This window comes from Macaca fascicularis, chromosome X (assembly GCF_037993035.2).
Source record: "Macaca fascicularis isolate 582-1 chromosome X, T2T-MFA8v1.1".
Lineage (NCBI taxonomy): Eukaryota > Metazoa > Chordata > Mammalia > Primates > Cercopithecidae > Macaca > Macaca fascicularis.
The window spans coordinates 78,152,297-78,169,319 of NC_088395.1; the positions used below are offsets into that span (position 1 = coordinate 78,152,297).

General features: G+C 41.0%; 1 protein-coding gene across 11 annotated transcripts in view; it reads left to right on the forward strand.

Moving 5' to 3' along the window:
* TAF1 (TATA-box binding protein associated factor 1) overlaps positions 1-17,023 on the forward strand; it is a 98,464-nt gene that overhangs the window by 77,780 nt on the left and 3,661 nt on the right. For 6 of the 11 annotated variants that reach the window (XM_065538096.1, XM_065538093.2, XM_005593913.5 and 3 more), the window contains 6 exons: positions 8,651-8,718; positions 9,211-9,327; positions 12,654-12,779; positions 13,563-13,664; positions 13,961-14,117; positions 15,048-15,225. In XM_065538096.1, the coding sequence (XP_065394168.1) occupies positions 8,651-8,718; positions 9,211-9,327; positions 12,654-12,779; positions 13,563-13,664; positions 13,961-14,117; positions 15,048-15,225 (748 nt within the window). The remainder of the gene's footprint in view (positions 1-8,650; positions 8,719-9,210; positions 9,328-12,653; positions 12,780-13,562; positions 13,665-13,960; positions 14,118-15,047; positions 15,226-17,023) is intronic. The other 5 variants (XM_074030228.1, XM_074030226.1, XM_005593916.5 and 2 more) reach the window with 1 other exon arrangement.

The window sequence follows — 17,023 nt, forward strand, 5'->3', positions numbered from 1 at the left end:
TTGCAGTGAGCTGAGATCACACCACTGCACTCCAGCCTGGACGACAGAGTGAGACTCGTCTCCAAAAAAAAAAAAAAGTCTTTGCCCAGCTCAGATCACAAAGGTTTTCTCTTATGTTTTTTCCTAAAATTTTACAGTTGTAGCCTTTTACATTTAAGTCCGTGATCCATTTTTAATTACTTTTTGTGTACAGTTTGAAATTTAGGTTGAAGTACTTTTTTTGCCTATGGATGTCCAATTTTTCATCATTTATTGAAAAAACTGTCCTTCCTCCATTGAGTTGCCCTGTATGTATACCTTTATCAAAAATCAATTGAGTGTGTTGGTTTATTTCTAGAAGTCTTATGATCAGGTAGAGTGATTCCTCTCTTTTTCAAAACTGTTTTATATTCTAGTTCTTTTGCCATTCCACTAAATTTAGAAGGGGCTTGTCTATATCTACAAAAACACCTTACTGGGATTTGGGTAAGAATTGTGTTAAAACCCATAGATCAATTTGAGGAGAATTGACATCTTTACTGATTCTCTTTTCATGTTAGTACATATAGATTTCTACATTCTTTTAAACTTATTTCTTAGCATGGATGGATGTATCATAATTTATTTTATATTGATAGGCATTTAAAGTATCTCCATGATGCTGGCTTGCAGACTGTTGTTCACTTTTTTTTTTTTTTTTTTTTTGAGACTGAGTCTCTGTCACCCAGGTTGGAGTGCAGTGGTGTGATCTCGGCTCACTATAACCTCTGCCTCCCGGATTGAAGCAATTCTTGTGCCTCAGCCTCCCGAGTAACTGGGATTACAGGTGTGCACCACCATGCCTGGCTAATTTTTGTATTTTTAGTAGAGATGGGGTTTTCCCATGTTGCCCAGGCTGGTCCCGAACTCCTGACCTCAGGTGATCCACCTGCCTCAGCTTCCCAAAGTGCTGGGATTACAGGTGTGAGCCACTGTGCCCGGCCTAGTTGTTCACTATTTTTATATTTTATTGATGAGTGCTTGTATAAAATTTTTGTAGGAAATCTTGATATTTTGAAATTGTGTTCCAAAAGGCTGTATCTTTATAGTCAAAATAACAGTGAAGGAAAATATCTGTTTCCCTACAACCTCTTTAACGCTGGGAATATCAATACTTTAAAAATTATTCTTGTAAAATTAAAGTATATAACTTAAAATTTTATAAAAATTACATACATGTTCATTGAATAAATGAAACAGCATAGAATTGTATAAAGTGAAAAGGAAAAATCTTGTTCTTCCCTTCCTACCATCCCATTAGTAGCCAGTATTAGATTTGGTGTGAAGTATCATAAATTTTACTCTATAGGAAAAGGTGTTTTGAGGTGTTTATTTTTGTAGTTGTAGAGATATGAGATATGAGGATATGTTTTTAGCCAAAGCTATCTGTTTATTTATCTATGTATTTTTAAGTTGCTAAATGGAATGGTGTTTCATTTTTGAGGAAAAAAACATTTTCAGGGTCTTTGGGCTTTTCATCAAATAGACCCTTGGCCAGTGAGATTTATTACCCCAGTTCCTTCTGGATGGTTTCTACCTTCTTGAATTTCTAGTCTAGATTCTGAGTGAGATTATTGAGAGACTGAACCTCTTTGGAAACTAAACATCCTAATTTACTTTTGATCCTCATTCTACATAAGGTAAGGAGCCTAGCTATATTGTGAAAGATTAGATTCACTTCTCTTTAATTTTCACTTGTTTTGGATCTAGTTTGAAGATAAATATCTAAGAATTGCAGAGTCAGAGCTCATCTCTTTGGGATCTGGACTATGCATAGTTGCATTTAGTAATTCTGATTTCTTTAGGAATTTAGTATGCAGATTCTTTTTTTTATATCTGGCACTGATTTTTTAAAAAAAGCTTTGTACTTCTACTGAACTTTTATTTTTTAATTTTAATAGTTCACATTGGAACAAATGCATATCCTCACACCATCCACTGTCAAGATGATAATTTATGCTGTTTTGACAGAGTACTCATTTTCTTAGGGAGGGATTATTTTTAGTATTTGTGGAAGAATTCTCAAGGGAAATGTGAGCCTAGGAGTGATCACAAATCCCCTCTTCTTGGGGCCCAGGGATGCTTACCAACTTGACTGGTGTTTTTCTCTGAATGTTTTCAGAAAGTTAGCAGCAATAGACAGAGCATGGTGGCTCACGCCTGTAATCCCAGCGTTTTGGGAGGCCGAGGCGGGTAGATGACTGGAGGTCAGGAGTTCGAGACCAGCCTGGCCAACATGGTGAAACTCTGTCTCTGCTAAAAAGTAAAAAATTTGATGGGCGTAGTGGTGCACACCTATAATCGCAGCTACTTGGGGAGGCTGAGGCAGGAGAAATACTTGAACCCGGGAGACGGAGGTTGCAACAAGCAGAGATGGCGCCACTGTACTCCAGCCTGGGTGACAGAGCGAGACACTGTGTCAAGAAAAAAAAAAATAGCAATAATGCTTGCTTTCCCCCTCTTACTAGAACCATGAAGCTTGTGACTTGGGTTTCTTCTCACATCACCATACAGAAGGAAATTAACTTAGAAACCAGAAAAAGAATTTTCTTGGTGGAGTATCAGCTTTCCAAAGTTGTCATTGGCATTATCTCTATTTAAGGACATTAGAATTTGAATTGTATGTGATTCTGTAGACTCTACCACTCCTTATTTGGTATGAGGCAAAGTATAAATAAATAACGTTTCTCCAACGTGACATGTAGAGTTGCTTCAGCCATGATTTAACAAGGAGAGAGAGAAAAAAAATATACTCAGGAAAAACATTCCTTTTCATGAGTGGGTAGCTTATTCTGTTGAGTACAGTGACAAGTCACAGATCATCTTTCATTCATTTTGGTGTCATTCTAGAAATTCTTTATAACTTAATTCTAGTTTTCTGTGTAGTAACCCTGTAGGGACTAGGAATTGGAGTTCAGTTCTGTTTAACCTTCTTCCCAGCCCACCCACAGTAGCTTCAGCACCTTTACTATTCCTGTAGAGGCTCTGTTGTCTTTGTCTCTTTACTTGGATTCCTCATTTCTTCCTAAGCTACAAAACCTATAGCTGATCATCCTACTTTTAGTAAGTTCCTGATTGCTCCAAAATGTAGAACGATATTTTTAGACTTACGGAGATGGTTATGGATCCCTTTGAAAATCCGATGAAAAACTAAAGCTGTTCTGCTCTCAAAGATGAGTATTACATACAGAATTTTGTTTATAGTTCTAAGGATTCGTAGCTCTCTCTCTCATAAGAACTCCTGGTATAGGTAGGGATAAGAAAACATCACAGTGGATATTTTTATCCACTATGTTAACAGTGGTTTGCCAGTTCCACCACCATGTTTCATTAGAAAGACTTAAATGCTCCTTTGCATATAATAGTGTAATAGAGTCTAATAGCTGAAGCTCTTGTAACTATTGAGAACATGGACTGTCTGAAACTGACACAAACACATAAGTGTATCAGCTGTGCAAGTAAGTGTGGGTTTTTTAAAATATTCTGGAGGTATTAGTGGATATTTCTTTTCTTTTTTCTTTTCTTTGCTTTTTTTTTTTTTTTTGAGACGGAGTTTCACCCTTGTTGCCCAGGCTGGAGTACAATGGCACGATCTCGGCTCACCGCAACCTCCGCCTCCTGGGTTCAAGTGATTCTCCTGCCTCAGCCTCCCGAGTAGCTGGGATTACAGGCTTGCGCCACCATGCCTGGTTAATTTTGTATTTTTATTAGAGATGGGGTTTCTCCATGTTGGTCAGGCTAGTCTCAAACTCCTGATCTCAGGTGATCTGCCTACCTCGGCCTCCCAAAGTGCTGGGATTACAGGCATGAGCCACTGCGCCCAGCCATTAGTGGGTATTTCTTAGAGTGATGTGTTGCAAAGAAAATGGGTAGGGAAGAGGTCCCATTTTCAAAATGGATTAAAGTAAGAGAGAAACTTCACAAATGTATAAAACTAATTTTTCCTTGTATTATAAAGTGAGGGAATTGAGATATTGAGAGGTTAGTTCATGTTTAAGTTTCGAAACTAAAGTAGAATAAAGGTTGAATTCCTAATTTATAGGCTGGGGTTTTAGCCATGAGGCAGGTCCCTATAGGTAGAAGAGCCTATACTGTAAGGAACTACCATTGTACAGGCTTGGTGAAGGAGGCCTGTAACCTGTATGCAGCCTTTCTATTTTCTCCAGCAACATTTCTGTTTTCTTTTTTTGTTTTTTTTGAGACAGAGTCTCGCTCTGTCACTCAGCCTGGAGTGCAGTGGCACGATCATGGCTCACTGCAGCCTCAACCTCCTGAGCTCAACTGATCCTCTCACCTCAGCCTCCTGAGTAGCTGGGACTACAGGTGCACACCACAATGCCCAGCTAATTTTTGTGTTATTTGTATAGACGGGGTTTCGCCGTATTGCCCAGGCTGGTCTTGAACTCCTGAGCTCAAGTGATCATCCTGCCCAGCCTCCCGAAGTGTTGGGATTACAGGCATGAGCCACCACACCCGGCTCTAGATATCTTGACAATTGACTTTTCTTCCTTGTTTGTGTTTGGCACAGGCAGTTTCTGTCAGGATACAACTTTATTTTTCATGTTTTAAAGAATAAATGACCTATACTTGTAAGAAGTTTTACCTGGAAGATACTTTTTTTTTTTTTTTTTTTTTTTTGAGGCAGAGTCTTGCTCTGTCGCCCAGGCTGGAGTACAGTAGTGCAATCTTGGCTCACTGCAGCCTCCACCTCCCGGGTTCAAGAGATTCTTGTGCTTCATCTTCCCGAGTAGCTGGGACTATAGGCATGTGCCACCATGCCCAGCTAAGTTTTATATTTTTAGTAGAGATGGAGTTTCATCAAGTTGCCCAGGCTGGTCTCGAACTCCTGACCTCAAATGATCTTCCCGCCTCAGCCTCCCAGAGTGCTGAGATTACAGTTGTGAGCCACAGCGCCTGGCCAAGACTTTTTTATTTATGTAATAGCTTGTAATAGTCATAGTAGATATGACCTGAAAGCTTCAAAGCTTCACATACACATGCGGTATCTATTTTTTGTTGACAGATGATAGTTGTACATATTTATGGAGTACATGTGATATTTTGATACATGTATACGATGTGTAGTAATCAAATCAGGGTAATTGGGATATCCAACACCTCAAACATTTATCTTTTTTTTTTTGTATTAGAAACATTACAATTCTTCTAGCTATTTTGAAATATAAATTATTAACTATGATTTCCTTACTGTACTATTGAATACTAGAATTTATTCCTCCTGTCTCATCCCCCACATCTCTTCCCTTCCCAGCTTCTGGTAACCACCATTCTACTCTCTACTTCCATGACATCCACGTTTTTAGCTCTCACATATGAATGAGAACACGTAATATTTGTTTCACTGTGCGTGGCTTATTTTGCTTAACATGATGATCTCTGTTTCCAACCATACTGGTTGGATTTCATTCTCTCTTATGGCTGAATAATATTCCATCATGTATATATAACACTTTTTTTTTTTTGAAATGGAATCTTGCTCTCGTCGTCCAGGCTGGAATGCAGTGGCACAGTCTCAGCTCACTGCAACCTCTGCCTCCCGGGTTCAAGCGATTCTTCTGCCTCAGCCTCCCGGGTAGCTGGGATTACAGGCGCCCACCTCCACGCCTGGCTAATTTTTTTTGTATTTTTAGTAGAGATAGGATTTCACCATGTTAGCCAAGCTGGTCTCGAACTCCTGGCCTCAGGTGAGCCGCCTGCCTCGGCTTCCCATAGTGCTGGGATTATAGGCGTGAGCCACCGTGCCTGGCCAGCACATGTTCTTTATCCATGTATTTATTGATGGACACCTAGGTTGATTCCATATTTGGCTCTTGTGAATAGTGCTGCAGTAAACATGCGGGTGCAGATATTTTTTCATTATGCTGATTTCCCTTCTTTTGGATAGATACCCAGCAGTGGTAGTGCTGGAGCATCCTGTGATAATCCAATTTTTAGTTTTTCGAGTAACCTCCATACTGTTTTCCATAATGGCTGCGTACTAGTATACCAACAGTGTGCGAGCGTTCCCCTTTCTCCACATTTTCATCTTTGTAGTTTAGGTCTTAACATTTGTCTTTAATCCATTTTGAGTTGATTTCTATGTATGGTGAAAGATGGAGATCTAGTTTTATTCTTCTACATGTGGATAACCAGTTTTCCCAGCATCATTTATTAAAGAGACTGCCCTTTCCCCAAATGTGTGTTCTTGTTGCCTTTGTTGAAAATTATTATTTGGCTGTGTTTGGATTTGTATCTGTGTTTTCTATTCTGTGCCATTGGTCTGTGTGTCTGTTTTATGTCAGTACCATGCCGTTTTGGTTCCTATAGCTTTGTAGTATAATTTGAAGTCCACATGGGGTGTGTGTGTGTGTGTGTGTGTGTGTGTGTACATATATATATATATATATATATATATTTTTTTTTTTTGAGGCCGTCTCACTCTGTCGCCTAGGCTGGAGTGCAGTGGCATGATCTTGCCTCACTGCAACCTCTGCCTCCCGGGTTCAAGTAATTCTCATGCCTCAGTCACCCGAGTAGCTGGGATTACAGGCATGTACCACCATGCCCAGCTAATTTTTGTATTATTAGTAGAGACAGGATTTTGCCATGCTGGCCAGGCTGGTCTCAAACTCCTGGCCTCAAGTAATCTCCCCACCTCGGCCTCCCAAAGTGCTGAGATTACAGACTTGAGCCACCATGCCTGGCCTGTGGTATATTTTTTATCCTTTATATCCTGATAAAACAGTAGGTTTAATTTAGGGATCACCTCTTATGAAGGCTTTCTTAATTCCTCTTCCCCTCTTACCTCCAGGAATGAGCCACTTCCTTCTTTGTGCCACTGTTTCTCCATTGCGTTGTGTTACCCTATTTGTTTACAGTCTATCTCATTGTACTAGACTATAAACTTCTTGAGGATATTACCTATATCTCACTCATTTCTATCATCTCCAATGCCTGGCACACAAGAAGTATTAAGAAAATGTCTTATGAATAAATAAGTGAATGATCAGTATATTAAAAGAACATTTTGAGCACTTAAGGCAGGGATTGAAAACTCAAATGCCTTCAGGGTCTAGGCATAAGATAAGCAGACCTGGGAGGGACTATGATAACTTGGAGAACATATGCTTTATCTAAAACGAACAGCTGCTACTCAGCCCCAGCCCATTGGTGCCTTGCAGGAATGCTGACCCTGTCTTGGCCACATCTTTACATTTTCTAAAAGAAGCCAGACAATTTAGGTTTTTATGTGAAATCTCCCACTGTTAAATGTTATCAACTAAGTTTTTTTCAAAAAGCCTTTTATTGAAATATAACTTAGATACAGAAAAGTGTTTTATGTATTGTGGGTGTATAGCTCAATCCATTTTTACAAACTGAACTAATTTTTTATGTGAGCCAAACAAAGCTATAAGCCACCAGTTTGCAACTTGTAACTAAGGCCATATGGGGACCCATATAGTTAAGAATCATCTTGTAGGTAAAAGTGTCTTAAGGAGACACATCAGCAAGATGCAATGTATGGACCTTTTTTGGGTTATGATTCAAAGAAATAAATGTAAAAGAGTGTTTATAAAGTAATTTGGGAAATTTGAATCTTGGCTGGCTATTTGATAATATTAAAGAATTATTGTTAATTATTTTAGATGTGATATAGTTGGTTTATTTTTAGAGCAACTTTAGTTCATGGCAAAATTGAGCAGAAGTTACAGAGTTCCCATATACTCCCTGCCCTCACATACATACAGCCTACCCAGTTATCAACATCTTGCACCACGCTGGGCATTGTGGTTCACGCCTGTAATCCCAGCACTTTGGGAGGCCAGGAGTTCAAGACCAGCCTGTGCAACATAATGAGACCCCCCCCCATCTCTACAAACAAACGAAAATGGGCGTGGTGGCGCATGCTTGCACCCAGGAGTTCAAGGCTGCAGTGAGCCGTGATCATATCGCTGCATTCCAGCCTGGGTGACGGAGCGAAACTCTGTCTCAAAACAAAAACAACATCCTGCACCAGAGTGTTATATTAATTGTGTTAGTTGATGAACCTACATTGACATATCATTATCACCCGCAAGTCCATGGTTCATTCTTGGTGGTGGTATACGTTGTATGGGTTTTGAGAAATGTATAATGACATGTATCCACCTTTATACCAATAATTGTTTATTAAAAGCAGCCTTATGCTGGGCACAGTGGCTCATGCCTATAATCCCAGCACTTTGGGAGGCTGAGGGGGGTGGATCACTTAAGGCCAGGAGTTCAAGAGCAGCCTGGCCAACATGGTGAAACCTAGCAACACATACTGAAAAATTTTTAAAGGAAAATTGTTACGATGCTGGAATTTGCTTTAGAACAATTTGAGAAGAGTCTGAAAATTGAAGTAAATGAAACAAGATTGGCTGTGTGTTAATCATTGAAGCTGGCTAGTGAGTACATGGGAGTTCATTATGTTAGTGTTGTTTTGCATATGTTTGAAATTTTCTGCCTCTGAAAGTAGAACAAGAGTCCAAGTTAAAGCTGAGGAATGATTTTTCTAGGTCTAGGATAATGGGACACACTGCTGATGACAGAATGTAAAATTCTGGAACAAGTCTGCAAAGATAATGGCACTTTCTTATTTTATTTATAGGACCTGAGAGTCAGTATACTAAGACTGCCCAGGAGATTGTGAACGTCTGTTACCAGACATTGACTGAGGTAGGTGGTAAAGATGGAGGTCCCAAGCCTGGGCAACATAGGGAGACCCCATCTCTACAAAAAATATTTAAAAATTAGTGGGGTGTGGTGGTAAACGCATGTGGTCCCAGCTACTCATCTGAGGTAGGAGAATCATTTGAGCCCGGGAGGTCAAGGCTGCAGTGAGTCATGATCATATCTCTGCATTCCAGCCTGGGCAACAGCAAGACTCTGTCTCAAAAAATAAAAGAGATCCCCTTGGGATCTAGCTTTTTGAAATCCTGTTCCCTTGAATGAGGAGCCTTCCCTGATTATCCTATTTTAAAATGTAGTATTCCCTGCCCCCCAACTCCACATCCCCTATTTCCTTCCCTGCTTGATTTATTTTTGTTATCTGTGTCCTGCCACTAGAACATAAGCTTCATGAAGATAGATATTTTTGTCTTTTGTGTACTTTTGTATCCCCAGTAATTAAAATACATGTTGAATGAATTTATTTCCTTTATTTCTCAGTATGATGAGCATTTGACTCAACTTGAGAAGGATATCTGTACAGCTAAAGAAGCAGCTTTGGAGGAAGCAGAATTAGAAAGCCTGGACCCAATGACCCCAGGGCCCTACACACCTCAGGTGAGTCTGAGGACTAAGTGCTTCCTTGTATAGTTTTCTTATTGGTTTGGGAAATTGGGAGCGTGTTAACAAATCCGTTTACTGAGATACCATTCTTCTCTGTCCTTCCTCTTCATATGCCTTTCGTGTGCTTTCTTGTCTTCTCAAAGGCTAAGGTGAGTGAGGGCCATGGGTCTTGGTGGCCTTGAATCCAGATGAGGCAGCTGTGGGATGAATGAGTGGGGTGGGGCCTTAGTTGTTTAGGCAATGTTTGGGAATACCAAATTCCTGACCCAGCCATCCTCTGGGTCTCGGGAATTTTCTTGTCCATGAATTTTGGGACTCTAGAACATCCCTGGAGTGTAGACTTCTCAGTTACAGACATGGGCCATATTGTTCCTGTGCCTTACAGACACTTGATTACTCATTCCCTCAGAGGTATCTCAGTGTAGCTCAGAAGTCACTCATTTTCCTGGATTGACTCCTAGTAAATGAAGAAAGGTAGTACTAATAATGTTCTTAAATGTTTGTGTCAAAAGAATTAGAGAGAAAGATAATTAAGAAATTTTTAGTCTTCCTGGTCTAACTGGATCCTTGAAATACAGTAAGAGTGTATTTCCTCTCTACTGTACTCTTAGAGGGTTGGCATATTTGAAGAATAGGACTTAACAAAACATCACTGGTGCTTGGTTTCTGTATTGGAGGCACTATGGTAGGGCGGAAAGTACATAAGATTTGACATAAAACAGGCCTGGGTTTGAGTCTTAGTTCTCCTGTTGTCTAGCTTTGTAATCTTGGAAACTTAACCTCTCTCACTTAGTTTCCTTTTCTCTGAAATCTTTTCAAGATTGTTGTAAACATTAAATGAATTAATTTAATTTGCCTGATACATCTTTATCTGTTCTCTGAGACCCTTTCAAATTTAATCAAGTATTTTAATGCAGAACTCTGCCAATTCCCACAGGAAAATTTTTTTTTTCATTCTATCCAGGTTTCCCTCTGAACTGATAATGCAACTTATGTGACCTCTGTTGGATTATTGCTATCTCTGTATCTCGTTCATGCACTATCCCTATCTATCTTTTACTCTCTCTTTCATCTCACAACCTAGGTTACTGAGGGGCCAGGTATAAAAGAACCCTCAGATACTCCTTCAAGGTCCAGAACAAGGAAAGGCTCTTGGAGTGTGTGGGCAGATTGGGTCAAGGGTTCTTGGGTGAGTGATGTTGCCCCAGGAAGGCCCTATTTGCTAATAGGCCCACAGCTTCCACAAGGTACTTTCTGGTAAGTTAAAGCCTGGGTGTTAGCCATCATTCCCCAGGAGAGTCTAGCCATTGAATGACACATGGTTTGCTCATTTCTAGGACAGTCTAAGCCTAGTCCTTTGGTGAGTCAAAGCCTTGGACCCCAAAGTCACCTTCCTTTCTTCGCTACGTCTCCCAGGCTACTTCAAATGGCTAAGGAAAACCTGTCAACTATTCTCTCTCTTGAACATTAGCTGTTGTTTAGTGCAGTTAGAGGGTTTCCTATGAAGAGTAGGATTAGATAGTACTGCTTCATTATTCCAGTTCACCTTGTCATCATTCCCTTCACTCAAACAGTTTAAGATAGTAACCAACTCATTATCTCTTAACCTGAGGAAGGTGTACATGAGTGACTGTCCTTACACATTACTACTCTCAAACTCAAATGTTATTAGAGTATGTTTGCAAAAGTGTAACCTGCCTTAATACAATTTTGGTTGTAAGAAGCATGACAGTAATCATACCTTTCAACTTCTAAATGGTGGTGGTCAATAATATATTTTCTTTTTTTCTGAAACGGAGTTTCGTTCTTGTCACCCAGGCTGGAGTGCAATGGCGCAATCTTGGCTCACTGTAACCTCCACCTCCTGGGTTCAAGCGATTCTCCTGCCTCAGCCTCCCGATTAACTGGTTTTACAGGCATGGGCCACCATGCCTGGCTAATTTTGTATTTTTGGTAGAGACGGTTTCTCCATGTTGGTCAGGCTGGTCTTGAACTCCCGACCTCAGGCCCGTCTTGGCCTCCCAAAGTGCTGGGATTCCAGGCGTGAGCCATGCGCCCAGCCCAATGATGTATTTTCACTCAACTATTTCCACCTAACTTGCATTGCATCATCTGTTCAGCTTAACACTTTATCTAAAACTGTTGACTTTGCAGTTTTCTACACTGTGCTGTAGGGTTTTGCAGAAATTTCATCCCCTTATTTTTCCCTCCTTCTGTTCCACACTGATTTACCTGCTCTGTAATGCTTTGAATTTTGTTTTGCCTCTATTTCACCAAAACCCTCTTCAGAATCAGTCTTGTTTCCTTTTTTCAAGAAACACAATGTAACACATATATGGGTTTTCTGTTGATAAAAGTAACATGTTCGTTAGAGAAAATTGAAAAATTAAAACAAGAAATAAGTTACCTGTAATCACTTCCACCACTCAGAAGCAACATCAACCAGTGTGAATATTTTTATTTTTCATATCTGTGGGGTATGTATTTGTGTTTATATAAACACTTTTAAAATGAAATTGATCGATATGGTTTTGTGTCTTACTCTTTTCACTTTATATTGTGAGCACTTTATCTAGTCCTTCTTGCCCTCCTGTCACTGAATAGTCTATTTGCTAAATCCCTGTTCTTTCCAGGGAAGAAAACAGGGAAGGGATCTATAATTTATTGAGTATTGGTAAGGAACTTACACATCTCTTAATTCTCACAACAACCCTGTGAGGTAGACATTATCATCCATGTTTTATACTTGAGTTAATCAAGGTTTAGAGATGTTACGTAATTTGTTACTCACTAGCAAGTGTTGGAGCCAGGACTCAAACCCAGGACATTTTACTCCAAAGCCTGTGATTTTTCACCATGCCATTTTGCTTCATGGCATCCTCTGATGGGCTCATAAACTATCAAAGCATTCTATGCTCTTGTTGGAATTGAAATTCCTTTATCCCATTTTCTCTGAGATGTCTCCAGATCAAGCAATCAAAATAGCACTGATACTAAGCCTTGGGCCTAAAAACCAAAAGACAAGGCTTAGAAAAAACTAAGTTATTGACCAGAAAGGCTGTTAGGGCATAAAACTGTCCCATAGCTTTGGTGCATTTCTGCTTCAGGCTTCTGATTACATGCATCAGGCACCTGTCTACTAGAATAGGCAACATTTGTAAGAGTCCCAAAAACTTGTCTGTAAAGCTGTGTCAGACTGTTTCTCTTTAACTGAATTGCTCTGCATGATCTTTTTCTCCAGTAAATGCTTTAAAGGGGAGTTATCTGTATTTATTTTCCCTTTCCTAGATAGAAGCTAAGTTGTATGTTTTGTGCCACAGCCTCCTGATTTGTATGATACCAACACATCCCTCAGTATGTCTCGAGATGCCTCTGTATTTCAAGATGAGAGCAATATGTCTGTCTTGGATATTCCCACTGCCACTCCAGAAAAGCAAGTAACACAGGTAGGATGTTGTTTTTCTTTTTATAAGATTGGTATTATGCCTGCAGGTGGGGCTAGGGGAATGGTGATGGTGATATGTGACATATGTCAAGAATGACTGGGCCCTTTGGCCCTGGGAATGAAAGCTTACAAATGGGATTTCAAGTTGGGATGGCGTCAGGTCGTGTGACCGGAGTTATCTTCTGTCTGTCCCCATGGGCAGAGTCAGGCACAGCAGAACTTCAGGGAAGGCACAAGTATGAAAAAAGGGTATGAAGCATCAGAGTAGCCTGACAGGTGACTAGAATGGCCAGCTGCACTCAGACAGTTCAGAATAATTGGCCTACTTTATGTGTATTATAATTTAAATTAAAATTATTTATAAAATTAAATTTTAAAAATTGGCCTTTTCTAGAGGTATCAGAAGATACAGTCTGAAGCCAGAAATTCTACAGCTATTCTCAGTCAGGGTTCCACTGGAAAGTGTAAAAACCCAGGAAGGTTTTTCTATCCCAAAGAGTTCAACACAAGCTATAAGGAAAAGTTTGGGTTAGAAAGAGTCTCTTTGTAATGATACAGTAAGAGTAGACTAAGGGCCTTTCCTGTTCTTTGGGTTTTTTACTCTGGCTATGATTTCCAAAGAATGGGGGAAAATGCGCATGCCTTGAGTGGTCTAAACAGCCCCCACTAGCAGTGGGGTTGGCTGGGATATCAGGGAGGAGCATTCATCCTGGGTGAGAGCCCTTGGTTAACTCCTCCTACAGGCACGTCCCTCAATGATGTGCTATTTGTGTTCCTTACTCAGATGCGCCAGGGCCGAGGTAGGCTGGGCGAGGAAGACTCTGATGTAGATATTGAAGGGTATGATGATGAGGAGGAGGATGGGAAACCTAAGACTCCAGCCCCAGTGAGTATGCTTACAGAAAGCTTATGGTTACGTTATACCCTTATATGATAGGAGCCCCATCAGTACAGGGCAGGCCAAATCCTAAGGTGATATCAGGGGGTCTCCTTAGTGAGCCCCAATCCGAATTTAATCCTTGGGACCAACTAAACAATCTATCCACCAAAAATACTTAACTTCTTGTGAGGCAGCAAGTGGAGGGATGGGCAGGGTGGGGAGGGGGGTTGTGTCTGGTGGTGGCTTCTGGTCTCTTACGTGGTCAGTTGATAGGACTTTGACCCCCAACTGGTCTCATTCAGGAAGGTGAAGATGGAGATGGTGATCTTGCAGATGAAGAGGAAGGAACTGTACAACAGCCTCAAGCCAGTGTCCTGTATGAGGATTTGCTTATGTCTGAAGGAGAAGATGATGAGGAAGATGCTGGGAGTGATGAAGAAGGAGACAATCCATTCTCTGGTAGGCCTCGACCATTGCTTCTATTCCTTTATAACTCACTATAGCACCCTCAGGGCTGGACTGGATAGGCGCTCTTGGCCACATATGCTTTTATTGGAAGCTGCCTCTCTTATTGAATTCCTATTAATAGAACTGAGAGTACTGAGCACTCACGCATAGGATGATCATATTCATTAGCAGGAGGTACAAAATACGACAGTGGAAAAGATAGTGTCTAAGTAAGAGCTTTGATTTGGATACTTGTCAAAGGCTGGGCACAGTGGCTCATGCCTGTAATCCCAGCACTTTGGGAAGCCAAGGTAGGAGGAATACTTGAGACCAGGAGTTTGAGACCAGCCTAGGCAACATAGCAATACCCTGTCTCTACAAGAGGTAAATAAATAAAAATTAGCTGGGTGTGGTGGCAAGTGCCTGTAGTCCCAGTTACTCAGGAGGCTGAGGCAGGAGGGTCGCTTGAGTGCAGGACTTTAAGGCTGCAGTGAGCCATGATCATAACCATTGCACTACAGCCTAGGCAACATAGTGAGACTGTCTCCAAAGAAAAAGAAAAAAAGATGAGAACAGAATAATAAAGTGTTATATGTGGCAACAGGGAAGGAAAATTAAGAAAAATCCTGTTTGGGGGACTAATGTTTTGTGGATTAATGGCAATGGCCAAGGAAAAGTATGGGAGTAGATGGTAGAAAAAACACAGATAGGTTGGCATGAGATGGAAAAGGAAATTGTTATTTGGATTCAGATTCTAAACTACAAACCTTGCTACTACTGTTGACCCTAGGCAGTTATAAGAAAGGCATCTGAGGAGAGGAGTATAGGCAAGATGCCTGTGTAGATGTGTGAGTGTTACTAGTTTGGGAAGATCAAGCCAAAGATCAAGTTAAATCTGTCAGGCTTAACTCTTGATGAACCAGAATCTGTCTCTTTTTACAGCTATCCAGCTGAGTGAAAGTGGAAGTGACTCTGATGTGGGATCTGGTGGAATAAGACCCAAACAACCCCGCATGCTTCAGGAGAACACAAGGATGGACATGGAAAATGAAGAAAGCATGATGTCCTATGAGGGAGACGGTGGGGAGGCTTCCCATGGTTTGGAGGATAGCAACATCAGGTAATCGGCAGCAACATGCTACAGGGCTGTGGCATCAGTGCCTAGCTATGATGTCGAGGGGCCCAGCATCAGATTACTTTTCATCCATCAAACATTTCCTGGGCACCTACTAGGGCCAGGCACTGTGCTAGGTCCTGGGGATACACAGAGGAGCAAAACATACCCTGCCCTTGAGGAGCTCACAGCCTAGTGGAAGAGACTGACACAAACAAATCATTATAAATACAATGTGATAAGTGCTATAGCATAAGTAAGACAAAGTGCCAAGGCACTACTGAGAAGGGAGTGTCTCACTCTGCTTGGAGTTATCAGGGAAAGTTTCACAGACAAGGGAACATTTGAATTGGGCCTTAAAAGATTAATAGGAGTTTAGTAAGTAGGTAGTATGGCAGGGGGTGGGGAGATCTTTATAGGTGGAACAGTGTGTTCCAGAGCAAATGGAATTTGTTGGGGAGTTGAGGCTCCAGAAGTGTAGCAAGGGGAATTATATTGTGAAGGACTTTACAAGGCATGCTAAGACATTTGGACCTTAACCTGTGGGTAATAGGAGTCATCAGTTTAAGGAAAAGGAAGTGACATCAAATTTGTATAACTTAGGACAATGTGGGACAGATGATGATATCAACAGGGACTTGTCAGGAGTGGGGAAAATAAAGGGACATAAAGAGGTAAGAGGTTAGATGAATAATGAATGGAGATGTCTCTGGTAAAGAGGAAGAATACGTGTTAGATGGGGCAGGAAAGGAGGAAAAAATGGATTTGGATTTGGCTTTGGACATGTTGGATTTAATGTACCTATGATACATCTAACCAGCAAGCAGCTAATATGCAAATAACATTGTAAATAAATTTTTTTATTTCAGCAAATATTTATCATAAGTACAAAAACAAACTAAGATATGGTCCCTTCCTTCAAGGAGATGAGTCTAGTAGGAAACCTAAAACAGGCAATCACAGTGTAATATGAAAAGTGCTATGCTAGGCAACCACAGGGTTCTTCTAGAACCTGGGTAGAGGTGGGGAGGGAGGAGAGCTGGCTAGAGAAGGAAATTGAGCCAAATATGAATAGGAATTAGCTAAACGAATGAGAAAGCAATGGGCATTCCAGAGACTAGGAAGAGCCTATATGAAGACACAGGCATGAAACACTTTTAGAGACCACACGTAGCTCAGTGTGACTGAAGATTTTTTGATTGATCCATGTAAGATCTATAATTCATGTGATAGAAATGATTTAAAGAGGTAGGTAAATACCAAATCATGAAGGGCCTGAAAGTTCTGGGCAGTCATTGAATGAAAATAGTATGACCAGATTTACATTTTAGAAAGATTGTCCTGTGCCCCAAAAGAAAAATGGGCAAAGGCATGAACTAATTTAGAAAAGAAATGTAAATGACCAATATATCATATGAAAAAATAACTTCCAGCCGGGCGCGGTGGCTCATGCCTATAATCCCAGCACTTTGGGAGGCCGAGGCAGGCGGATCACAAGGTCAAGAGATCGAGACCGGCCGGGCGCGGTGGCTCAAGCCTGTAATCCCAGCACTTTGGGAGGCCGAGACGGGCGGATCACGAGGTCGGGAGATCGAGACCATCCTGGCTAACACGGTGAAACCCCGTCTCTACTAAAAAGTACAAAAAACTAGCCGGGCAAGGTGGCAGGTGCCTGTAGTCCCAGCTACTCGGGAGGCTGAGGCAGGAGAATGGCGTGAACCTGGGAGGCGGAGCTTGCAGTGAGCTGAGATCCGGCCACTGCACTCCAGCCTGGGCGACAGAGTGAGACTCTGTCTCAAAAAAA